General features: G+C 40.6%; 1 protein-coding gene across 2 annotated transcripts in view; it reads right to left on the bottom strand.

The window, feature by feature from the left end:
* LOC142109209 (uncharacterized) overlaps positions 1-22,712 on the bottom strand; it is a 42,008-nt gene that overhangs the window by 16,729 nt on the left and 2,567 nt on the right. For both annotated transcript variants that reach the window (XR_012680310.1, XM_075193308.1), the window contains exons 2-3: positions 18,492-19,035; positions 2,315-2,411 (exon numbers count right to left, since the gene is read on the bottom strand). Coding sequence is in view for 1 of the 2 variants with exons in the window: in XM_075193308.1 (XP_075049409.1) it covers positions 2,315-2,411; positions 18,492-19,035 (641 nt within the window). In the remaining variant the exon portion in view is untranslated. The remainder of the gene's footprint in view (positions 1-2,314; positions 2,412-18,491; positions 19,036-22,712) is intronic.

The following is a 22,712-nucleotide window of genomic DNA, read 5'->3' on the forward strand; positions in this document are numbered from 1 at the left end:
TTGGGGCTTACAGTCTAAATTCCCTAATATAGACACACACTCACACACAGACAGACAGACAGAGAGGGAGACAGACAGAGACTAGTAGTCAATTAACCTACCAGTATGTTTTTGGAGTGTGGGAGGAAACTGGAGCACCTGGAGGAAACCCACACAAACACAGGGAGAACATACAAACTCCACACAGATAAGGCCATGGTCAGGAATCGAACTCATGACCCCAGTGCTGTGAGGCAGAAGTGCTAACCACTAGGCCACTGTGGCCCATGTTGTTTTAACATTCCAGAATAATAGGGTATATAGGGGGGGGGGGGGTAATGAATGGAAGGGGGACATGTAGGGACCAGAGGAAGGGATGGGGGGTTAAGGATTCATGCATCAAGTAAGAGACAAAAATAACTTGTTTAGAGATATCATTCCATGCTCAGATTACACTAAAACTGGAGTGGAGGTTGGTTATGATATAGGGCCCATGAGGACCAGACTTTGTAAAAGGAGACAGAGGAGCCCCTCAGCACACTAGTAATGTGCTCCATTTGGTAAGTATGCCAGATCCGACTGCAGACCATCTGAAGTGTTGGTGGTGTAGAATTTTCCAAGAGGCCGCTATTTGACATATGGCAGCGCTGATGATGTGTCTAAAGGGTTTATGCTCAGATTTGGTGAGGTCTGGGTGAGGTATCGGCAGTAAAATATGCTTAGGGTCGGGTGGTATATGAGTATTTAGAATTGTTGAAGCTAATGCGATAACTGCTGCCCAGTATGGTCGGATCTCGGGACAGTCCCACCATATATGCATGAATGTTCCCGTCTGACCACAGTTTCTCCAGCAGTCAGCGCTAGTCTGTGGGTATATTTTTTGTAATCTCGAGGGAACATAATACCATCTATGGAACAGTTTGTTAGCATTTTCTTTGATGCGGACATTTATAGAACAGTGAGCTGTACAATCAAATATATCCGACCACTCTTCCTGATCTAGTCATTGGATGCACTTTTAAGATCCAAAACTGTGTCTTAGAAGTATTAGTAGAAGTGTTGACTTCTTATCATCTAAAAATCGAAACAGCAGCAGCTGCATTTCAACTATAACAGGAATGTTTATTCATTCTCTACCTGACACCCCCCTAACCCTCAACTAGTTCCTCTACTGCAGACCGGCAGAGAAACCAAGGGAGAGGCAGTGGGAGGACTCTGTGGGCGGAGATGGAATAAATATAACAGCTGCTGCCTCCTATGTTCTGCTGCTGCAAGTGATATCACTGCTTCTCATCTCCTGTGTACTGATCCCAGACTAATCTCAGGAGGCGTTACTTGTCTTTTTCAATGAGATCCCGCTGAAGCCTCTCTGTCTCTGCGGTATCCCTCAGATGGGAAACGCACAAAGCGCATAGCGCTTCCTCCATTTGCCAGAAGCGTTACACTGCCAGTGGAGAGCAAAAATTCCTTGCCATGGGAGGGGGGGGGGGGGGGGGGGGGGGAGTGAGGGGCTAAGGGGTCTACGTCGAAGGACTGTAAGCTCCCAGCATGGTAGATTGCAGCTGCATTTCATTATGTACCACTGCGATTTGCAGCGGTGCATATTAACGGCTATCGCTCTATTTGTTTTTTTTTTTTTAATAAGAGCAGCCACTTATAAAATCTTACATTTTAGCTATTTATATCCCTATATTAAATGTATATAAGTATATAGAATAAGTAACTTAGTGACTTTATTTGATAACATGATGCAATGTGCTTAAATAAACTGTAACCCATAGCAACAAATCACATTAAAGCAGTCATTTCTCAGGCATGGTTGAAGAAAAGTCGCAAAGTGTCTCCGGGACGTCCGTGACACACTTCGCGGCGGAGATAGAGTTGCGAGGAAAAAGAAGCGGATACTTCCACCGTAACTGCCGGCAATGTGCGCTACGCGATGTCCACGCACCACATCGCCAGCAATTGAATTCCACCACCTAGGAGTCAGCTGGAGGGCCATAGTGTGGTAAGTGGGATCATAAGGTAATTCGGGGTTTCTAATGGTCAGTGGTCATCAGGTCAGGTAAAGTGGAGACTGGGAGGAGGATGTGACCATGTGACAGGTTGACTGGGAGGCGGATGTGACAAGTTGACTGGGAGGAGGATGTGACCATGTGACAAGTTGACTGGGAGGCAGATGTGATCATGTGACAGTTGACTGGGAGGCGGATGTGATCATGTGACAGTTGACTGGGAGGAGGATGTGACCATGTGACAAGTTGACTGGGAGGCGGATGTGATCATGTGACAGGTTGACTGGGAGGCGGATGTGATCATGTGACAGTTGACTTACTTGTCCAGTAGATTCGATCTTTTTCCCATTGTCGTTAAACCACTTTTCAAACAGCATATGATCAAAGTCCTCTGACACATACTGGGATATGTGCAGCCTGCAAGTGAATGTAGACATTATTCTATATATTCTATACATATATTATTTTACCATACATCATGATTTTAATATATATCTGACAAATCCACCTGCTGATTAAAATCCGTGTACATCCGTTGCTGGGAGACGTATCATTTAAAGTTATTAGTAAATTAAATAATTCTCATTATACTATGCTGGGTACACTACACACTGATGCAATTATCGTGTAGATCACCCGATAAGCAACCGTTTGCTCAGATATCGCATTAGTGTGTACAGTCCGACGATCAGGTTTTATTGTACCAAAGCACTTGTATCACATACCGACTCTCCAAACTTCTCCCCTATCATGTTCCAGGGGGTAGGAGGGGGCGTGGTGACTTTGTCGCGTCACCATAGCCCCGCCCCCACTATAAGATGCCAAAATTCACAGCATTGACCAGTGGGGGTGGGGCTTAATGCCGTGAATTTTGGCGAATCCGGGAGGTTTGTCTACTCTTCTGGGAGTCCGGGAGGACTCCCCCAAATTCGGGAGCCTGCCAGGAATTCTGGGAGAGTAGGCAAGTATGTTGTATCATTTGATTTGGTTTTCTAAACTCTCTTACGATCAACAATGGAACGATGTTGGGTAAATGTGGAAGTGTGTACGCACTCAGGACCAGCAGTGTAGACAGATCTCTGTAGAGTATGCAGAGTCACGATCTTTACCGCAGATGGTTATTACAGATGAAGATCACAGATCTGAAGATAAATTGTGTAGATGTGTACACATGAATCTGTGTGCTCATCGGAACTTTCAATCATTGGATAAATCATTACATCAATCGCATCTGCAGTAAGATTTCATAGGTGTGTACCCAGCTTAAGAAGCAAGTTGGATGTATTAACTCTATTTAAAATTAGAGATGGTCACTGACCCCCGTGTTTTGGTTTTGGATTCGGTTTTGGATCTGGATTACCGTCGTGTTTTGGTTTTGGTTTTGGTTTTGCAAAACCGCCATTGCGTGTTTTGGTTTTGGTTTTGGTTTTGTTTGGTTTTGTTTTGCTATTTTTTGGGAAAATCCATGTTTTTGGGCCTAAATTAACCCAATTTAGTGCTCCAACTGTTTTAGAGACAAGTAATCTAATTGTTGAGGTAATAAATCATCCAAAAAAACAGTTTAATTCTTCGTTGGTAGGCCTATTCTACACACAAAACAGATTGTCTTCCTCTCCATCTATGCATATTGGCAATGCAGCCATCGTCTTTGAATGTATATTACACCCTACACTTATAGTTAAATATGTAAAGAAATGGAAAAAGCCAGTTTGGTTTCTGTCTCTCAAGGCCCCCCTCCACTTGTATAAAATAGCAAAAAATTCAGCCATTATAGACTGTACAATATTAATTGACATGGAGAAAGCCAGTTTGGTTTCTGTCTCTCTAGGCCCCCCTCCACTTGTATAAAATACTAAAAAATTCAGCCATTATAGACTGTACAATATTAATTGACATGGAGAAAGACAGTTTGGGGTCACTCTGTCTCTCTAGGCCCCCCTCCACTTGTATAAAATACCAAAAAATTCAGCCATTATAGACTGTACAATATTAATTGACATGGAGAAAGCCAGTTTGGTTTCTGTCTCTCTAGGCCCCCCTCCACTTGTATAAAATACTAAAAAATTCAGCCATTATAGACTGTACAATATTAATTGACATGGAGAAAGACAGTTTGGGGTCACTCTGTCTCTCTAGGCCCCCCTCCACTTGTATAAAATACCAAAAAATTCAGCCATTATAGACTGTACAATATTAATTGACATGGAGAAAGCCAGTTTGGTTTCTGTCTCTCTAGGCCCCCCTCCACTTGTATAAAATACTAAAAAATTCAGCCATTATAGACTGTACAATATTAATTGACATGGAGAAAGACAGTTTGGGGTCACTCTGTCTCTCTAGGCCCCCCTCCACTTGTATAAAATACCAAAAAATTCAGCCATTATAGACTGTACAATATTAATTGACATGGAGAAAGCCAGTTTGGTTTCTGTCTCTCTAGGCCCCCCTCCACTTGTATAAAATACTAAAAAATTCAGCCATTATAGACTGTACAATATTAATTGACATGGAGAAAGACAGTTTGGGGTCACTCTGTCTCTCTAGGCCCCCCTCCACTTGTATAAAATACCAAAAAATTCAGCCATTATAGACTGTACAATATTAATTGACATGGAGAAAGCCAGTTTGGTTTCTGTCTCTCTAGGCCCCCCTCCACTTGTATAAAATACTAAAAAATTCAGCCATTATAGACTGTACAATATTATGAAAAATGGACAAAGCCAGTTTAGGGTCACTCTGTCTATAACACCCTACCCTTAAGGATAAATTGCCCTAACAGCAGCCTTTCAAGATGGTATGTGATATGGAAATGCCACAAGTCCCTTTCCTCTTTGGGGGTAGATTGCACCCTACACTTACATAGAAAGTTTTAAAAAGATGTTATCGGCATCATCTTCAGCTTCATCCTCACCCTCATCAGTGTGTACGTCATCATCACAGACTATCAATTCATCGCCGCTTGAATCCGCCATTAGAGAACAGTCAGTGCTTGGATGTCTTGGATGGTGAAGGCCTTCCTCGTGGAAGATGTAGTTCATTTTTATAAACATCATTTTCTCCACATTTTTGGGAAGTAACCTTCTACGGCGATCACTGACTAAGTTCCCTGCTGTGCTGAACACTCGTTCAGAGTACACACTGGAGGGTGGGCAGCTTAGGTATTGCAAAGCAAGTTTGTACATGGGTTTCCAAATGGCCTGCTTTTCTTCCCAGTAAGGAAAGGGACTGTCTGACATTTCCATATCAACTACCTCTTGAAAGTAATCCTCCACCATCCTTTGCATGTTTATACTCATATTGGATGGACTTATGGGCAAAGTGACACATTTTTTTGAAAAATCCTTCAAACCAGCCCAGATGTTAAATTGTTCTCGTCTGCCCCCTGTGTCTTCCCTGCTTCTTTTTTGGAAATTTAATTTTTTACGAGCAACAGCTTGAGAAAGTGAAGGAGGACACGTCGTCAAGCCGAGGCCCAGTTCAGCGGCCAACTTGCTGAGCAATAGCTCCTTGCAAAAGTTCACATCTCGCTCATTTACAAGTAAAGACTCAATGTAGGTTTTAAACCTTGGATCAAGCACAGTGGCCAAAACGTACTGATCCGAGTTCAAGATCTTAATAACTCGAGGATCATTGTGAAGCGAATTAAGTACTTGATCGACAAGGCCAACATACTTTGCTGAATTGCTTGCTTTCAGCTCCTCCTTCATTTTCTCAAGCTGCTTTTCCAATAGTCTAATTAAAGGAATGACTTGGCTCAAACTAGCAGAGTCTGCACTGACCTCACATGTCACAACTTCAAATGGTTTCAGCACCTTGCACAGCACTGAAAGGATTCCCCACTGTGCAAGAGTGAAATACATCCCCCCTCCTTTCCCAATGTCATGACTTGTGCAATATGCTTGGATGGCTTTGCGCTGTTCCTCCATCCTCTGAAGCATGTACAGGGTGGAATTCCACCGAGTTACCACCTCTTGCTTAAGTTGGTGGCAGGGCAAGTTAAACTGCTCTTGGAGCTGCTGTAATCTCCTACATGCTGTGGCTGAATGCCTGAAATGGCCTGAAATTTTACGGGCCACCGAAAGCATCTCCTGCACCTCACGGTTATTTCGTAGGAAGCTCTGCACCACCAAGTTGATGGTGTGAGCAAAACAGGGAATATGTTGGAAATCACCCAGCTGTAATGCTCGCACTATATTGTTGGCGTTATCTGAAATGACATACCCTGGGGAGAGTCCGAGTGGTATAAGCCATGCATCAATCACATCTCTCAGTTTGCGTAACAAATTGTCAGCCGTATGCCTGTTAGTGAAGCCGGTGATACAAAGAGTGGCCTGCCTGTGACAAATGTTACGTAGTGGTGTACATGCTGCTGCTGTTCCTGCTGGTGAAGGTGAATGACCAACCCAGTGGGCTGTCACAGTCATATAGTCTTTGGTTTGGCCACTTCCACTTGTCCACATATCTGTGGTTAAGTGAACAGTGGGCAGAATGGCATTTTTCAGCGCAATCTCTACATTTTTACACACTTTTTGGTATAGTTGTGGAATAGCTTTACGGGAGAAATGGTGTCGCGATGGAATTCTGTAACGCGGACACAAAACCTCAATTAACTGTGAAAAACCAGCTGCGTTTATTGTGGAGATTGGACGCAGATCTAACACTAACATTGCAGCCATGGCGTCTGTGATTCGCTTGGCGACTGGGTGACTGCTGTCATATTTGCTTCCCCTCGCAAATGATTGTTTCACAGTTAATTGCTGAAATGTAGGACTGCTCATTTTATTCACCTGCCTCTGGGATGACGATTCACCCCCAGCAGCAGCAACAGCAGCAGCAGGACTAACGCTTTCTTCAGAGGAATCAATAATAGTGCCGGAGTCATCCAGCCTTAAGTGGGATGCCGGGCTAACTCCGAGCGCTACTGAGGATATTGATGAGGATGGTGTGGTGGGTGTATTTTGTAGCCGTCGGTATGTCGGTGAGCGGAGGGTCTTAGCTGATGAGGGAGTGCTTGTATTCTTTTGGGAAGAACTTTCAGCTTTTCCCAACACTTTGCCATGAACTCTCGTTAGATGGCGTAACATAGACGAGGTTCCAAGATGGTTAAGGTCCCTCCCTCGACTGACTGTGGCTTCACATACACTACAAATGGCTATACAATTGTTGTCTGGATTTGGGTAGAAATAATTCCACACATAAGAAGTGGATTTTTTTGTTTTATGCCCAGGCATGACAATGGCCTTTTTCTTGTCACGTGCCAGAACTGCTGCCACTGGTGCAGGACTTACACAAACAACCTCATCCTCATCAACATCCTCATTAGCGCCCTCGTCGCCTACACAAATCTCCCCCTCATCCTCTTCTAATTCCAAAGTGGCATCCTCAATTTGGGTATCACCGGCTACACTCGGGCTATTAAGGCACACATCAGCAGAATGCTCACGATTAGACATCCCACTGTTGGATGGACTCTCCACAGGGATTGTTGTCATTTGTGAATCAGAGCAAATATTCTCCTGTAATGCCTCACTGGTATCTTGCAGCTCAGCTTTGACGCGTAACAGTAGTTGTGCACCAATTGTAGCCTGGGTAACTTTTTGGGATCTGCCACTAATAGCCAAAGGTGAAGGCCTCATTCTCTCTTTGCCACTGCGTGTGTAGAATGGCATGCTTGCAATTTTTTTTTTATCGTCACTTAACTTTTGCTCAGTTACACTTCTTTTTCGCTTCAATACAGTAAATTTTTTTTTGGTTTTTGTTTTTTGCACTAATTTGAAAACACTCTGTTGTTTGACATCGCCTTGGCCAGATGACGTACTGGGAACACTAACATCAGGACTGGTGACAGAACCTGGTTGCTCATTTAGATCATATGTGGACTGCTTTGAATCCATTCTGAGCGCAAACCACTGAGGAGTGCTAAAAATTATTGAGTAGATACTGCTGACAGATATGACTTTTGACAGCCAGAAATATTAATGCACAATTAGGGAGGACACCCCAAAAACACTGAGGAGTGCTAAAAATTATTGAGTAGATACTGCTGACAGATATGACTTTTGACAGCCAGAAATATTAATGCACAATTAGGGAGGACACCCCAAAAACACTGAGGAGTGCTAAAAATTATTGAGTAGATACTGCTGACAGATATGACTTTTGACAGCCAGAAATATTAATGCACAATTAGGGAGGACACCCCAAAAACACTGAGGAGTGCTAAAAATTATTGAGTAGATACTGCTGACAGATATGACTTTTGACAGCCAGAAATATTAATGCACAATTAGGGAGGACACCCCAAAAACACTGAGGAGTGCTAAAAATTATTGAGTAGATACTGCTGACAGATATGACTTTTGACAGCCAGAAATATTAATGCACAATTAGGGAGGACACCCCAAAAACACTGAGGAGTGCTAAAAATTATTGAGTAGATACTGCTGACAGATATGACTTTTGACAGCCAGAAATATTAATGCACAATTAGGGAGGACACCCCAAAAACACTGAGGAGTGCTAAAAATTATTGAGTAGATACTGCTGACAGATATGACTTTTGACAGCCAGAAATATTAATGCACAATTAGGGAGGACACCCCAAAAACACTGAGGAGTGCTAAAAATTATTGAGTAGATACTGCTGACAGATATGACTTTTGACAGCCAGAAATATTAATGCACAATTAGGGAGGACACCCCAAAAACACTGAGGAGTGCTAAAAATTATTGAGTAGATACTGCTGACAGATATGACTTTTGACAGCCAGAAATATTAATGCACAATTAGGGAGGACACCCCAAAAACACTGAGGAGTGCTAAAAATTATTGAGTAGATACTGCTGACAGATATGACTTTTGACAGCCAGAAATATTAATGCACAATTAGGGAGGACACCCCAAAAACACTGAGGTGTGCTACAAATTATTGAGTAGATACTGCTGACAGATATGACTTTTGACAGCCAGAAATATTAATGCACAATTAGGGAGGACACCCCAAAAACACTGAGGAGTGCTAAAAATTATTGAGTAGATACTGCTGACAGATATGACTTTTGACAGCCAGAAATATTAATGCACAATTAGGGAGGACACCCCAAAAACACTGAGGTGTGCTAAAAATTATTGAGTAGATACTGCTGACAGATATGACTTTTGACAGCCAGAAATATTAATGCACAATTAGGGAGGACACCCCAAAAACACTGAGGAGTGCTAAAAATTATTGAGTAGATACTGCTGACAGATATGACTTTTGACAGCCAGAAATATTAATGCACAATTAGGGAGGACACCCCAAAAACACTGAGGTGTGCTACAAATTATTGAGTAGATACTGCTGACAGATATGACTTTTGACAGCCAGAAATATTAATGCACAATTAGGGAGGACACCCCAAAAACACTGAGGAGTGCTAAAAATTATTGAGTAGATACTGCTGACAGATATGACTTTTGACAGCCAGAAATATTAATGCACAATTAGGGAGGACACCCCAAAAACACTGAGGAGTGCTAAAAATTATTGAGTAGATACTGCTGACAGATATGACTTTTGACAGCCAGAAATATTAATGCACAATTAGGGAGGACACCCCAAAAACACTGAGGTGTGCTACAAATTATTGAGTAGATACTGCTGACAGATATGACTTTTGACAGCCAGAAATATTAATGCACAATTAGGGAGGACACCCCAAAAACACTGAGGAGTGCTAAAAATTATTGAGTAGATACTGCTGACAGATATGACTTTTGACAGCCAGAAATATTAATGCACAATTAGGGAGGACACCCCAAAAACACTGAGGTGTGCTAAAAATTATTGAGTAGATACTGCTGACAGATATGACTTTTGACAGCCAGAAATATTAATGCACAATTAGGGAGGACACCCCAAAAACACTGAGGAGTGCTAAAAATTATTGAGTAGATACTGCTGACAGATATGACTTTTGACAGCCAGAAATATTAATGCACAATTAGGGAGGACACCCCAAAAACACTGAGGAGTGCTAAAAATTATTGAGTAGATACTGCTGACAGATATGACTTTTGACAGCCAGAAATATTAATGCACAATTAGGGAGGACACCCCAAAAACACTGAGGTGTGCTAAAAATTATTGAGTAGATACTGCTGACAGATATGACTTTTGACAGCCAGAAATATTAATGCACAATTAGGGAGGACACCCCAAAAACACTGAGGAGTGCTAAAAATTATTGAGTAGATACTGCTGACAGATATGACTTTTGACAGCCAGAAATATTAATGCACAATTAGGGAGGACACCCCAAAAACACTGAGGAGTGCTAAAAATTATTGAGTAGATACTGCTGACAGATATGACTTTTGACAGCCAGAAATATTAATGCACAATTAGGGAGGACACCCCAAAAACACTGAGGTGTGCTACAAATTATTGAGTAGATACTGCTGACAGATATGACTTTTGACAGCCAGAAATATTAATGCACAATTAGGGAGGACACCCCAAAAACACTGAGGAGTGCTAAAAATTATTGAGTAGATACTGCTGACAGATATGACTTTTGACAGCCAGAAATATTAATGCACAATTAGGGAGGACACCCCAAAAACACTGAGGAGTGCTAAAAATTATTGAGTAGATACTGCTGACAGATATGACTTTTGACAGCCAGAAATATTAATGCACAATTAGGGAGGACACCCCAAAAACACTGAGGAGTGCTAAAAATTATTGAGTAGATACTGCTGACAGATATGACTTTTGACAGCCAGAAATATTAATGCACAATTAGGGAGGACACCCCAAAAACACTGAGGAGTGCTAAAAATTATTGAGTAGATACTGCTGACAGATATGACTTTTGACAGCCAGAAATATTAATGCACAATTAGGGAGGACACCCCAAAAACACTGAGGAGTGCTAAAAATTATTGAGTAGATACTGCTGACAGATATGACTTTTGACAGCCAGAAATATTAATGCACAATTAGGGAGGACACCCCAAAAACACTGAGGAGTGCTAAAAATTATTGAGTAGATACTGCTGACAGATATGACTTTTGACAGCCAGAAATATTAATGCACAATTAGGGAGGACACCCCAAAAACACTGAGGAGTGCTAAAAATTATTGAGTAGATACTGCTGACAGATATGACTTTTGACAGCCAGAAATATTAATGCACAATTAGGGAGGACACCCCAAAAACACTGAGGAGTGCTAAAAATTATTGAGTAGATACTGCTGACAGATATGACTTTTGACAGCCAGAAATATTAATGCACAATTAGGGAGGACACCCCAAAAACACTGAGGTGTGCTACAAATTATTGAGTAGATACTGCTGACAGATATGACTTTTGACAGCCAGAAATATTAATGCACAATTAGGGAGGACACCCCAAAAACACTGAGGAGTGCTAAAAATTATTGAGTAGATACTGCTGACAGATATGACTTTTGACAGCCAGAAATATTAATGCACAATTAGGGAGGACACCCCAAAAACACTGAGGAGTGCTAAAAATTATTGAGTAGATACTGCTGACAGATATGACTTTTGACAGCCAGAAATATTAATGCACAATTAGGGAGGACACCCCAAAAACACTGAGGTGTGCTACAAATTATTTAGTAGATACTGCTGACAGATATGACTTTTGACAGCCAGAAATATTAATGCACAATTAGGGAGGACACCCCAAAAACACTGAGGAGTGCTAAAAATTATTGAGTAGATACTGCTGACAGATATGACTTTTGACAGCCAGAAATATTAATGCACAATTAGGGAGGACACCCCAAAAACACTGAGGTGTGCTACAAATTATTTAGTAGATACTGCTGACAGATATGACTTTTGACAGCCAGAAATATTAATGCACAATTATGGGGGACACCCCAAAAGCGCTGGGGAGTGCCAAATATGAAGAAAAAATAATAAACCTCTATCCTCCTCTCTGCACTAGCGATTTTGGTTAGAGCAATTGCAAGAACAATATGGTATTCTCTGTCCCTGCTCTAATTAGCCTATGACTACACCCTGCTCTCTCCCTCTGTCAAATGGCGATGGATTGCTGTGGAGGCGTGTATTTATAAAGTTGAAGTATCGCGAGAACCGAGTCCCGAGATCCGACGACGTCACAATGACGTTCGGCCTCGATTTGGATTCGGAATGGGCGGGAGAGTACCGAGCTGCTCAGCTCGGTACTCGGATACCCAAAGTTCGGGTGGGTTCGGTTCTCGGAGAACCGGACCCGCCCATCTCTATTTAAAATAGAAGAGATTAATAATACATTGTTTCCTCATGACTCAGGAGTCTATTTATCAAACAGAGAATAGCCCTAAAATGTGAATTTGTGCAGGATTTAGGATGTATTTATGAAGCCCCCACCGGTGATAGCTGTCGCCAAGTCTGTCCCCATGCAATGAATGTCATCCTATCGCTATCATCATCTTAGATTGCAGATAACAGGAGGCTACTAGCAGAAAAAATGCTTTATTACTAAAATATTTTTTTTTTTTTGTAAATAAAGTTATTTTTTTTCTATATATTTTCTTTACTTTATTTTTTTTTCTTCAATCTGAAACTGGACGTGAACAGGTTAATGTCTTCCATCAGTTCAGCATACTCATATACTGAAATACTTTGTGCTGCTGTGCTTATTACAGAGATGTTATTGGCCACGACTGGTTCTAGCCTCGTGCATTTCAGATCTGGGGACATAACGGGCAAGGAGGTGATGGAGACTGAATAGAAAAACTTTCAATAATTAAACGCACCTTAAAGCAGAATTGTAATTTAATTTTTCCACACATTGAACCCTTTCATTTCAAGATCACACTGACGCATGATACCACAGTAAAAACAAAAAATACGGTACAAAAGAGATGTGACACAGGGTCTCCTAAAAGCGGCTCAGTAAAGTAAATAGACATTGCTAAATCACATCTTTCATGTGGCACAATTCACAGTTTTCCTGGAATGTCGTCCTATGGAAAGAATTTTCTTTTTGCAGCTTTGGCAGCAAATATATAAAGCAATTAAGATTGGTGTGGTGTGGGAAATTCCCAATTCACTGCAGACTCCATGGGAAATTCCCAGTACCAGGCACTTTCATTTTTTGTTTATACAGCCCACGAAATAGGTAAAAAAAAGCCGGTATTTAAAAAGTAGATTCCAATCTCCTCATCTCAGCTCAGTCTGTGAGTGTTGGCAAAACCAGAGCCGGATTAAGACCCTATGGTGCCCTTGTCCATCAAGTTCAACCTATTTTCATCTCCTGCGATCCCTCACTTATATTTGAAATTAATCCAGAGTAAGCAACCGACAATCTGTTTCAATTGTGAATATCCCCCCAGACCCAATATGGCAGTGCTATTTTTACCCTATATCCACTACTATCCTTCATTTTAATTATTGGTCGTATCCCTGGATACAGTTTTACGCAAAAAATGTGTCTAACCCTTTCTTAAACATATCTATTGAATCTGCCATCACAACCTTCCCTGGCAGTGAATTCCATATCTTGACTGCCCTTACTGTAAAGAATCCCTTCCTTTGCTGGTTGTGAAATTTCCTCTCCTCTAACCTTAGGGGGTGACCGCGTGTCCTGTGTATAGTCGTTGGGGTTAATAGTTCCCATGAAAGTTCTCTGTATTGACCCTTAATGTATTTGTACATAGTAATCATATCTCCTCTTAGACGCCTCTTTTCTAAAGTAAACATGTCTAAACTGGCTAACCTTTCCTCATAACTTAATGACTCCATACCTTTTATCAATTTTGTCGCCCTTCTCTGAACCCTTTCTAGTTCCAAATTATCTTTTTTATAGAGTGGTGCCCAGAACTGTACTGCATATTCAAGATGAGGTCTTACCAACGATTTATACAGTGGCAAAATAACACTGTCTTTCCTTGCATCTATGCCCCTTTTTGTGCTTGCCAATACTTTGTTTGCCCTTGCAGCTGCTGCTTGACATTGAGCACTATTGCTAAGTCTACTGTCTACGAGCACTCCCAAATCCTTTTCCATTATAGATTCTCCCAAATTAATTCCATTTAATTTATAGATTGCGTTCTTGTTTTTGATCCATAAATGCATAACCATACATTTATCTATGCTAAACCTCATATTCCATTTGGTGCCAAATCCTCCAGTTTATTTAAGTCCCTCTGTAGAGAAGCTACATCATGCTCTGATTTTATTACCTTACAGAGTTTAGTGTCATCTACAAAAATAGAAACTTTACTCTCTAAAGCATCGCCAAGGTCATTAATAAATATATTAAAAAGGAGTGGTCCCAGCACGGAACCTTAAGGTACTCCACTTAAAACTTTTGACCAATTAGAAAATGTTCCATTTATCAGAACTCTCTGTTCCCTATTCTCTAACCAGTTTTTGATCCAAGTACGAATGTTGTTTCCTAGACCCAGTTCCCTTTTTTGTAAACCAACCTCTTGTGTGGCACTTATCAAAGGCCTTTGCAAAATCTAAGTAGACCACATCTACTGTGCTGCCCTGGTCTAAGTTCCCACTGACTCCCTCGTAGAAACTAATTAGATTAGTTTGACATGACCTATCCCTCACAAATCCATGTTGATTCTCACTAATAATGTTATTGCGCACCAAGTAATCTTGAATACTATCCTTTAATATACCTTCCAGTAGTTTCCCTACTATTGATGTCAGGCTTACAGGTCTATAATTCCCTGGTTGTGATCTCATCCTCTTTTTAAACATCAGCACCACATCTGCTATTCGCCAATCCCTTGGTACTGAGCCTGATGAGATTGAATCTATGATACTTAAGTTTACTGAGTTTAGCTCCATAAGAACCCTTGGGTGAATGCCATCTGGACCTGGAGCTTTATTTATCTTAATATTCTTCAGTCACCTTTGGACTTCTTCCTCTGTCAACTAAGTATTAATTAATGGTACGGCTTCATTTCCATTTTTATGTATTAGTTCTACCATTTGTTCATCTCTAGTAAATACTGAAGCAAAGAAAGTGTTTAATACCTCTGCTTTTTCCTTAGTATCATTTATCAATTCACCCATCTCACTTCTTAGGGGTCCTATATTATATTTTTTAATCCTTTTACCATTTCTATACTTAAATTTTTTTGGGGGGGTTTGTCTTACTTTCTTTTGCAACTTGTTTCTTTCATTTTCTAATTTAGCCAATGTAATTTCCTTTTTGCATGTTCTATTACATTCCCTGTACCTAAAAGAGTTCCAAAAGTTTCCCCCTACTGATTGGAGGAGTTGGACTGTGCAAGGGCATTAATTGTGTTAGGAAAATGAGTGTGCCTAAGTTTGTACCGAAATGTAAAGCAAGATTTCATTGTGAGGAACAAGACCAGTTCAATTAGGTAAAGAGGTGGGAATGGTGTATTTAGAGAGGAGTTGTGTTTTTGGGGAGAGCACACAGCCTCTTTTTCTCACTAAGGCAGGTACACACTAAAGAATCTTTCGACTGACGTGTTATTTACAACGATTGTACCTACGACTGAAGGTCCAATTGCTTGGACGATTCAGGTGTACACACTGACACGATTTGCTTTCAGATCTGTGCTCTTCATCTGGTCCTCTAGTCTTCAGAGAATGACAGCACAATAGTCATTCATTCCTGTCACACTGATTAAAACCGCCCTGTTATAGCTATCCACATGTCATAATGAATTTAGTTAGCTTCTGTGACTCTGAAACAAAATTTTCAGTCTCAGAACGAACAAACAAACTATTCCATCTACAGAACTCTCTACATTTAGTCACCAGGACATGTTTATTGCCGGCATCGGCTGAAAAGACCATGACTCTGTAAACTCTACGGAGATCGTGACTGTGAGTGCATACACACTACATGATCGGAAGGTGATTGGGATGAGATTATTAAACAGTGCGACCAACCAAATGAAATGACAATCGGCACTTTGGAACGATTGTCGTTCATCATGTGATTATACACACTAACGCGATGTGTGGCCGAGCGGTCGTTTATCGGGTGATTGGCACGATAATCGTCTGAAAAAACTCCAGTGTGTACCCAGCCTAAAGGACTTTTCCGACACCTCTTGTCCTATACTTCTAATGTGCTGCATTTTAATACGCCCAGTTGCACATCTATAGGCGTACTTCAACCTATGTAATTAAACCATTAACAAAATTGACACATATAACACAGTTGTGATGTTCTCATGATTAATTTAAGGCATAAATAGATATCACCCAAGCACATGTTTAGGACAGAAGTAGAAAAGTGTAAACTAATAAATGGGGTGGTCTCAAAGCTTAAGTGGGTTGAGCTTGATGTTTAATTCTTTCCACTATAGGCATCTTCAGGTGGATCTGCAAACCTGCAAAGCTTAACGCCTGGGAAGTGAGAGCTACCTTGATATGGGCGAGATGGACTAATCAACGTAGTTAACATTAAAGAAAAAACTCCCTTTCAGAAATAGATTTTCAGGAGTTTTGAAAAATCCCATCATGCTTCCAATAATATCAACATCTAAAATATATATCATTGCTAATTAGTGTAACATAATGAAAGATAATCATTGAGAGTTGAACAGTTATGGCATGCCGGCCAACTGGGCTTACCAGTCTTGGAAACATGGTTTGTTGGCAGTTCTTTAAACATCCTCTAATGTGTGATTAATTTAATTCTTAAAGATAAGAAAATAATAAAGAACTTGCATCTTAGGGATGATCAATACAAGGACTGAAAACAAAGGGGTTCATGACTATTATGAAGCCTCTGAAACTCTGCTTACTCCGATTTGGCCATATTTCAGTTCAAAACTTGTGAATCACTGCAAAGTTGTTGTGTTTTTTTTAAAGTCTGCCTGTGACTCGCAGTTTGCTTTCATCCCCTCTAATTCACCGGATCCCACCTCTGATTCTTACCGCCCACTGAGAAAGCAGCAGACGGCACAACACATCAAGTGAGAGCTAGCGAGGGAGCTTAACAGTTAATTATTAGGTTGTTTATTTTTGTATTTATGTGTATTGTAGTTAGAGTTCAGTTTTGTTTGTTTTTAGGGAAGTCTGTTGATTTGGGTTTTGTTTTGTCTTTTTAGCAAGTTTTGTAGTTCATTAGTTTCTCTTTACATATATGTTTAAAGTTCATTTCATTTTTCTTCTTTATTTTTATGTCATTGTTATGTTATTGTTATGACTTGACCATTCTCCCGGAATGTCTGGGAAACTCCCAAATTTCAGGTAAGTGTCCCAGACTTCTGGGAGAGCAGGCCAATCTGCCTCGTCCTAGATGGGGGTATCCATATGATCATGGAGTCTTGCCATCCCTCCTTTTTCTCCCTCCCCTCCTCACACATCACCTTACCTCCAGAAGACCTCAAAGAGGAGGGGAAAAAGTTGTCAAGTAGAATATAAGCAGTTTTTTTGATAATAAGAATAAGAAGGAGGCAGTATAGCTATTAGCCAAATGATTACGGAGCCCCTGCTAGCGGTAAAGGCAGAGCTTTTCAAACCTGGCTGCTGCTAGTCCCAGTTCGGAAGCTGACGCTTTCAGCAAGTAATGTCATGACCACCTTGTAACTCTAGGGCACTATGGAGACTTCCACACCGCTCTTTCTAGTGATGACAAATCGGGACCCCGCAAGTTAAGTGTTTAAACACTTAACCCCACATTGCCACTTTAAATTAACTTTAATAAAAGTCACGATGACAGTAAACTGTAGTGCCGGATAGGTCTTCATCCGAAATCACTTGCGCTCAGCATTCTGCATCATCGGTAATGTAGACAGTCGCTTTTCAGGTAAGTCTATTAATATTGATATCGCTTTTTAATACTTTCGTTTTTTTTGTGTAGGTCTGGTGGGTGTCGGATTTTTCGCAACCGAAAAACCGTTCCCCACCCATAGAAAATACCCCACTGTAATGAGTGCAGAAATTAACCCCTCTGTGCACACAATCTAGGTTACAGAAGTTGATTGTGATTTTTAGAAATTACTCTCTAGCTACAAAAACTGCAAAACTGCTTACACATCATACTTACTTTTAAAATATTTGAAATCATTATGCTCAAGCAATTATTCCCCCAATAAAGCTTCCATCAGAAAAAGCTCTAATTGTATACTACCTGTACTAAAAGCTCCACAATACATACACAGCTTCACACCAGGTTACTTACTGAATAGGCTCCAACGCAGGTAACTGGAAACACAGCTAGACTTCCATGGTGGATCTACCGGTGAATCAACTGGAATATGCAACATTTGCCTAGTTTACCCTCCAAGCTATAGGGCTAGATTTACTAAACTGCGGGTTTGAAAAAAAAAAGATGTTACCTATGGTAACCAATCAGATTCTAGCTGTCATTTATTTAGTGCATTCTACAAAATGACAGCTAGACTCTGATTGGTTGCTATAGGCAACATCTCCACTTTTTCAAACCCGCAGTTTAGTAAATATACCCCATAGTGTTTCAAAACATCTCTGTGACATAACACATGTAAAATCACAAATCTCACCTTCTGTGTTGATGAAGTGCCCATTTATACAACAGCACAAGCTCTTCATAACTTAGTTGCGTATCTGCCAAAGCGGTCAGCTGGTTACACGTATAGACACGTAAGCAATTCAAACAGGCGGCAGACAGTTCTGTTGGAAGAAGATCCAGTTTGATGATCATCTCTGATATTTTCTCCTTAAGTTCCGCCAAATCACTGTCTAGCCCCCCTTTATCCGTTTTCTTGTGTACAAACTTTGGAAAGTGCTTTATGATGTAATTTTCAAAAAGCATCTTTATGTCCTTGGGCCATCCTTGCGGAATCCAGTCAGAATCGTTGTTGGCTCGTTCCAGCTTGGCCCATTTGATGCAGTCAGAGACGGACTGAAGCCCCACACTCTGATCGTGATCCCCATCCAGTTCCTGGATCACAGCCCCCCACATCTTCTCAGCTATTTCCTTATAGAATTCACTTCCATCCAACGCGTCCTTTTGTTCCAAATTATAGATAAATAAACAGGCATCATATAATTGCATCTTGGCCATCAAACCTTTGAAGTTTTTTTCTAGAAGAGAATTAAGAATTAAAAAATGAAATAATATTATACATTACAAAATATTTCACACAACTACACAACTGAGCATATGGTCAGGACAATGAGATGTGGATGGGCAATGTGGTTTGTAATGAGGTTTGGAAATACGTTGGGTAGATAATGCAATGTGACTGACAATGAGCATTTCATATTAATAATAATTCAGCATTTGGGGGCACCCCCCAGCTAATGCCATCCTGAGATCGGAGGAACAGCACTGTCCATGACAAACAGGCATCGCCGGAGGCCCTGGAGAAGGTTACCACTGGCCATAGCCTGCACAGGCCAGGGAGCTTTGGTAAATAGGAACAATCCCTAAATCTTGCAAAACATCACAATCTAGGAGTTTTCTCTTGTTGTTAAATAGACTCCTAAAAGCTTTATGTTACAAAGAGGAAAAAATATGTAAGCGAAAAGTCTTAAAAAAGTTAATACCTAAAAAAAAGTGTTAAACATTGTATTGTTCATTTTAGTGTCTGTTTATTTCTGACATAACATAAGAGGATGTCTGAACACAATGTGATTTTTGAAATAAGATAAGGGAATGTCTGAAGGTGGACATTCCCTTTAAATGTTTTTCTTGGCCATTCTCCATCTGAACTGCACACACACCATCCTTTAGAACCTACCTATAAATAATATTATTGTCAATTACACAGGAAGATCAGAGGTACCTAAGATCATGCTGCACCTCCCAACTGTCCCGATTTTGGCGAGATAGTACCAATTAATGGACCTTCAAAAGGGATGGGGAGCTTACGCAGGAGTGGATGGAGTTTCTGCAATAGTGGAGCTGATTGGGTGGAAAGTGGGCGGATCAGGGATGGAGTATTGGTGGTTTGTGGGCGGGGGTTATTCTTGCCTTTATAAATGTTGGGAGGTATGAATTAGTCGATCATCCAATGGACTTATACTGTGTTACTGATGGAAACCTTGGAGTGGACATATCTACAAATGGTTTTGTACAGATCTACTCTAGAACTAGACCACACCTTATAATTGTCCCAATTTAGGTTCACGATTTTCCAATTGGGTGAAATAGGCGGTACGGGGAAGTAACAAAGGTGCATATTTATCAACGGGCGAAGAGCCCTATCGATCGGGCTCGTTAATGCAGTTCCCAAAATATATAATAAGGGTTCCCACGGTGATCGCATTATTACTGCTATCGATAAACCTGCCGGTGGTTAGATTTGTCGACATTCCCCATAACTGTACTGCTGCCATAACCATTCTATTATTGTCATTTCAGGAGGTTGAATACAGAAAAAAAACATTAAAAAAATGTTTTACTATTTAAGTAAAGCATGTTTAATGCATAAAGGTTTCCTAAGTTAACCATTATCATTCTGAGCCAGTATTTTTGGCGCAGCTGTGTTTAGCACGGCTACTCCTGCAATATTTTTAGTTAAATTGCAGTAATAACTGAATGAGACAGGGACTCTCGATAAAAAGACCGGGGCAGCACGGTGGCTTAGTGGTTAGCACTTCTGCCTTACAGTACTGGGGTCATGAGTTCAATTCCCGTCCATGGCCTTGTATGTGAGGAGTTTGTATGTTCTCCCCGTGTTTGCATGGGTTTCCTCCAGGTGCTCTGGTTTCCTCCCATACTCCAAAAACATACTGGTAGGTTAATTGGCTGCTTACAAATTGACCCTAGTCTGTGTGTGTTAGGGAATTTAGACTGTAAGCCCCAATGGGGCAGGGACTGATGTGAGTGAGTTCTCTGTACAGCGCTGCGGAATTAGTGGCGCTATATAAATAAATGGTGATGATGATGATTGTGAGTTTAAAGACACGGTTCACTATATTTCAGTTCATCAGTTGTCTAAGCTGGCAGGAATTTATTAACGCACTAATTCATTACAAATGGTGTGAATTGGTTTTTAATGAAAGAAAGTCTTAAAATCTGCAAAACGACATTCTCTTTGATTGTTGTCATTGAAAGGCTAGTGACATAACAGTCATCTTCTATAAAGTGCATCGGTTTTTCAGTTTGACTAACACGCACAGGTGTAAGGCAACCGAAATTAAATTATGACTCTGCAGTTCTGTGTCAACGGCAGTTTAACATCACATGATTACCCGTAAAACGTAGAGCGTCTCCAGCTGATGAATTGTAGAACACAATAATACCCCCACTGTTCATTCAAATGTTACAGACACATAAGAGAAAACATTTTATCTGATCGAGCAGGGAGCTTTTTTAAAGCTTGCAGCTGTCACCACGGCTGCTCCTGTCTGTAAAGGGTTAAACGGGTCGCTGTCTATGCACAGCAATAGCAACAGTGACACTTGCACACTACAATAAGGAACTTTTTAACATTATTATTTAAATAAAGAGTCTGTTCCTTAGATAAAGGCATTACATTCATTACTTTCTTCTTCTAGGTTTTGCTTCTTTTTTTTACTCTTATTATTTTATTTTACTTTATGTAGAAAGTGAAACAGCAAAATGTATTTATTCTTCTTCATTCTATCTATCCAAAATAACAAGTGCCTAGTCTACGGCTTCCTAATAAAGCCTGCTGGGGGTTTGTTCATGAGGTCTGAGCAGTTTTGTTCCTATCGCTTCAGCTAGCGCTCAAATAAAGATATAGGCGAGTCGTTTATTTTCTGCAGTTCATACCAACTAACGGGTTAACTTAAAATTACATGTAAATCTGTGAGAGTCTATTCCAAAATGTTATAGTCTCCTCCAGACTTTTATATTCATTTTGCCTCTAAGGGGTGTATTTACTAAACTGCGGATTTGGAAAAAGTGGAGATGTTGCCTATAGCAACCAATCAGATTGTAGCTGTCATTTTGTAGAATGTTCTAAATAAATGATAACTAGAATCTGATTGGTTGCTATAAGCAACATCTCCACTTTTTCAAACCAGCAATTTAATAAATAAATAAATATAAATATACCCCTAAGCATCTCTGTCACAGGGAAAGAAGGAAGGCAGGATCATGCAGGCTGCCGAGTTGCCTCTTCAATTAATCTCCTTTCCGTGAGGCAGAAATACATGCAAATACTGAGGTAACACCATGCACAGATGCAGTTTACTTTTCAGGTAATAAGGATACAAGCAGCGTTTTGTTAAATTGACTTTATTAGTCAGCGAACCCAGGGTTAATGTTGGAGAAATCATTGATTTATCCGGATTTACACCTTTGATAAATAGAGTGAAGCAGTAAAACAGCCTTTCTCTGCGAAAACGGCCATTTTCACCAGAGTTATTATTCATTTATTATCACTCATTGATATAGCTCCAATCATATTACTCAGCGCTGTACAGAGGATATGTAGTCATTGACATCAATCCCTGTCCCCTTGGAGTTTACAATCTAAATTCCTTACCACACCCACTCAGACTCGGGTACAATTTGTCAGAAGCCAATTAACCTACTGCTATGTTTTTGGACTGTGGGAGGAAACCCAGACACGGGGAGAACATCCAAACTCCACACAGTTAGGATCGAACTCATGAGCCTATGCTATGAGGCAGCAATGCTAACCACTGTGCCACAGTGATACTGTACTCACTGTAGCAATGTAACTTGGAAACTAATAAGTTTTTATTGCCTGTTCATACACAACAGATACATCCAGCAGGTGTATATTAGTCATTTAGGTTTTTACAAGAACACCTCGAGTGAC

This window comes from Mixophyes fleayi, chromosome 12 (genome assembly GCF_038048845.1).
Source record: "Mixophyes fleayi isolate aMixFle1 chromosome 12, aMixFle1.hap1, whole genome shotgun sequence".
In the NCBI taxonomy this organism is placed as follows: domain Eukaryota; kingdom Metazoa; phylum Chordata; class Amphibia; order Anura; family Limnodynastidae; genus Mixophyes; species Mixophyes fleayi.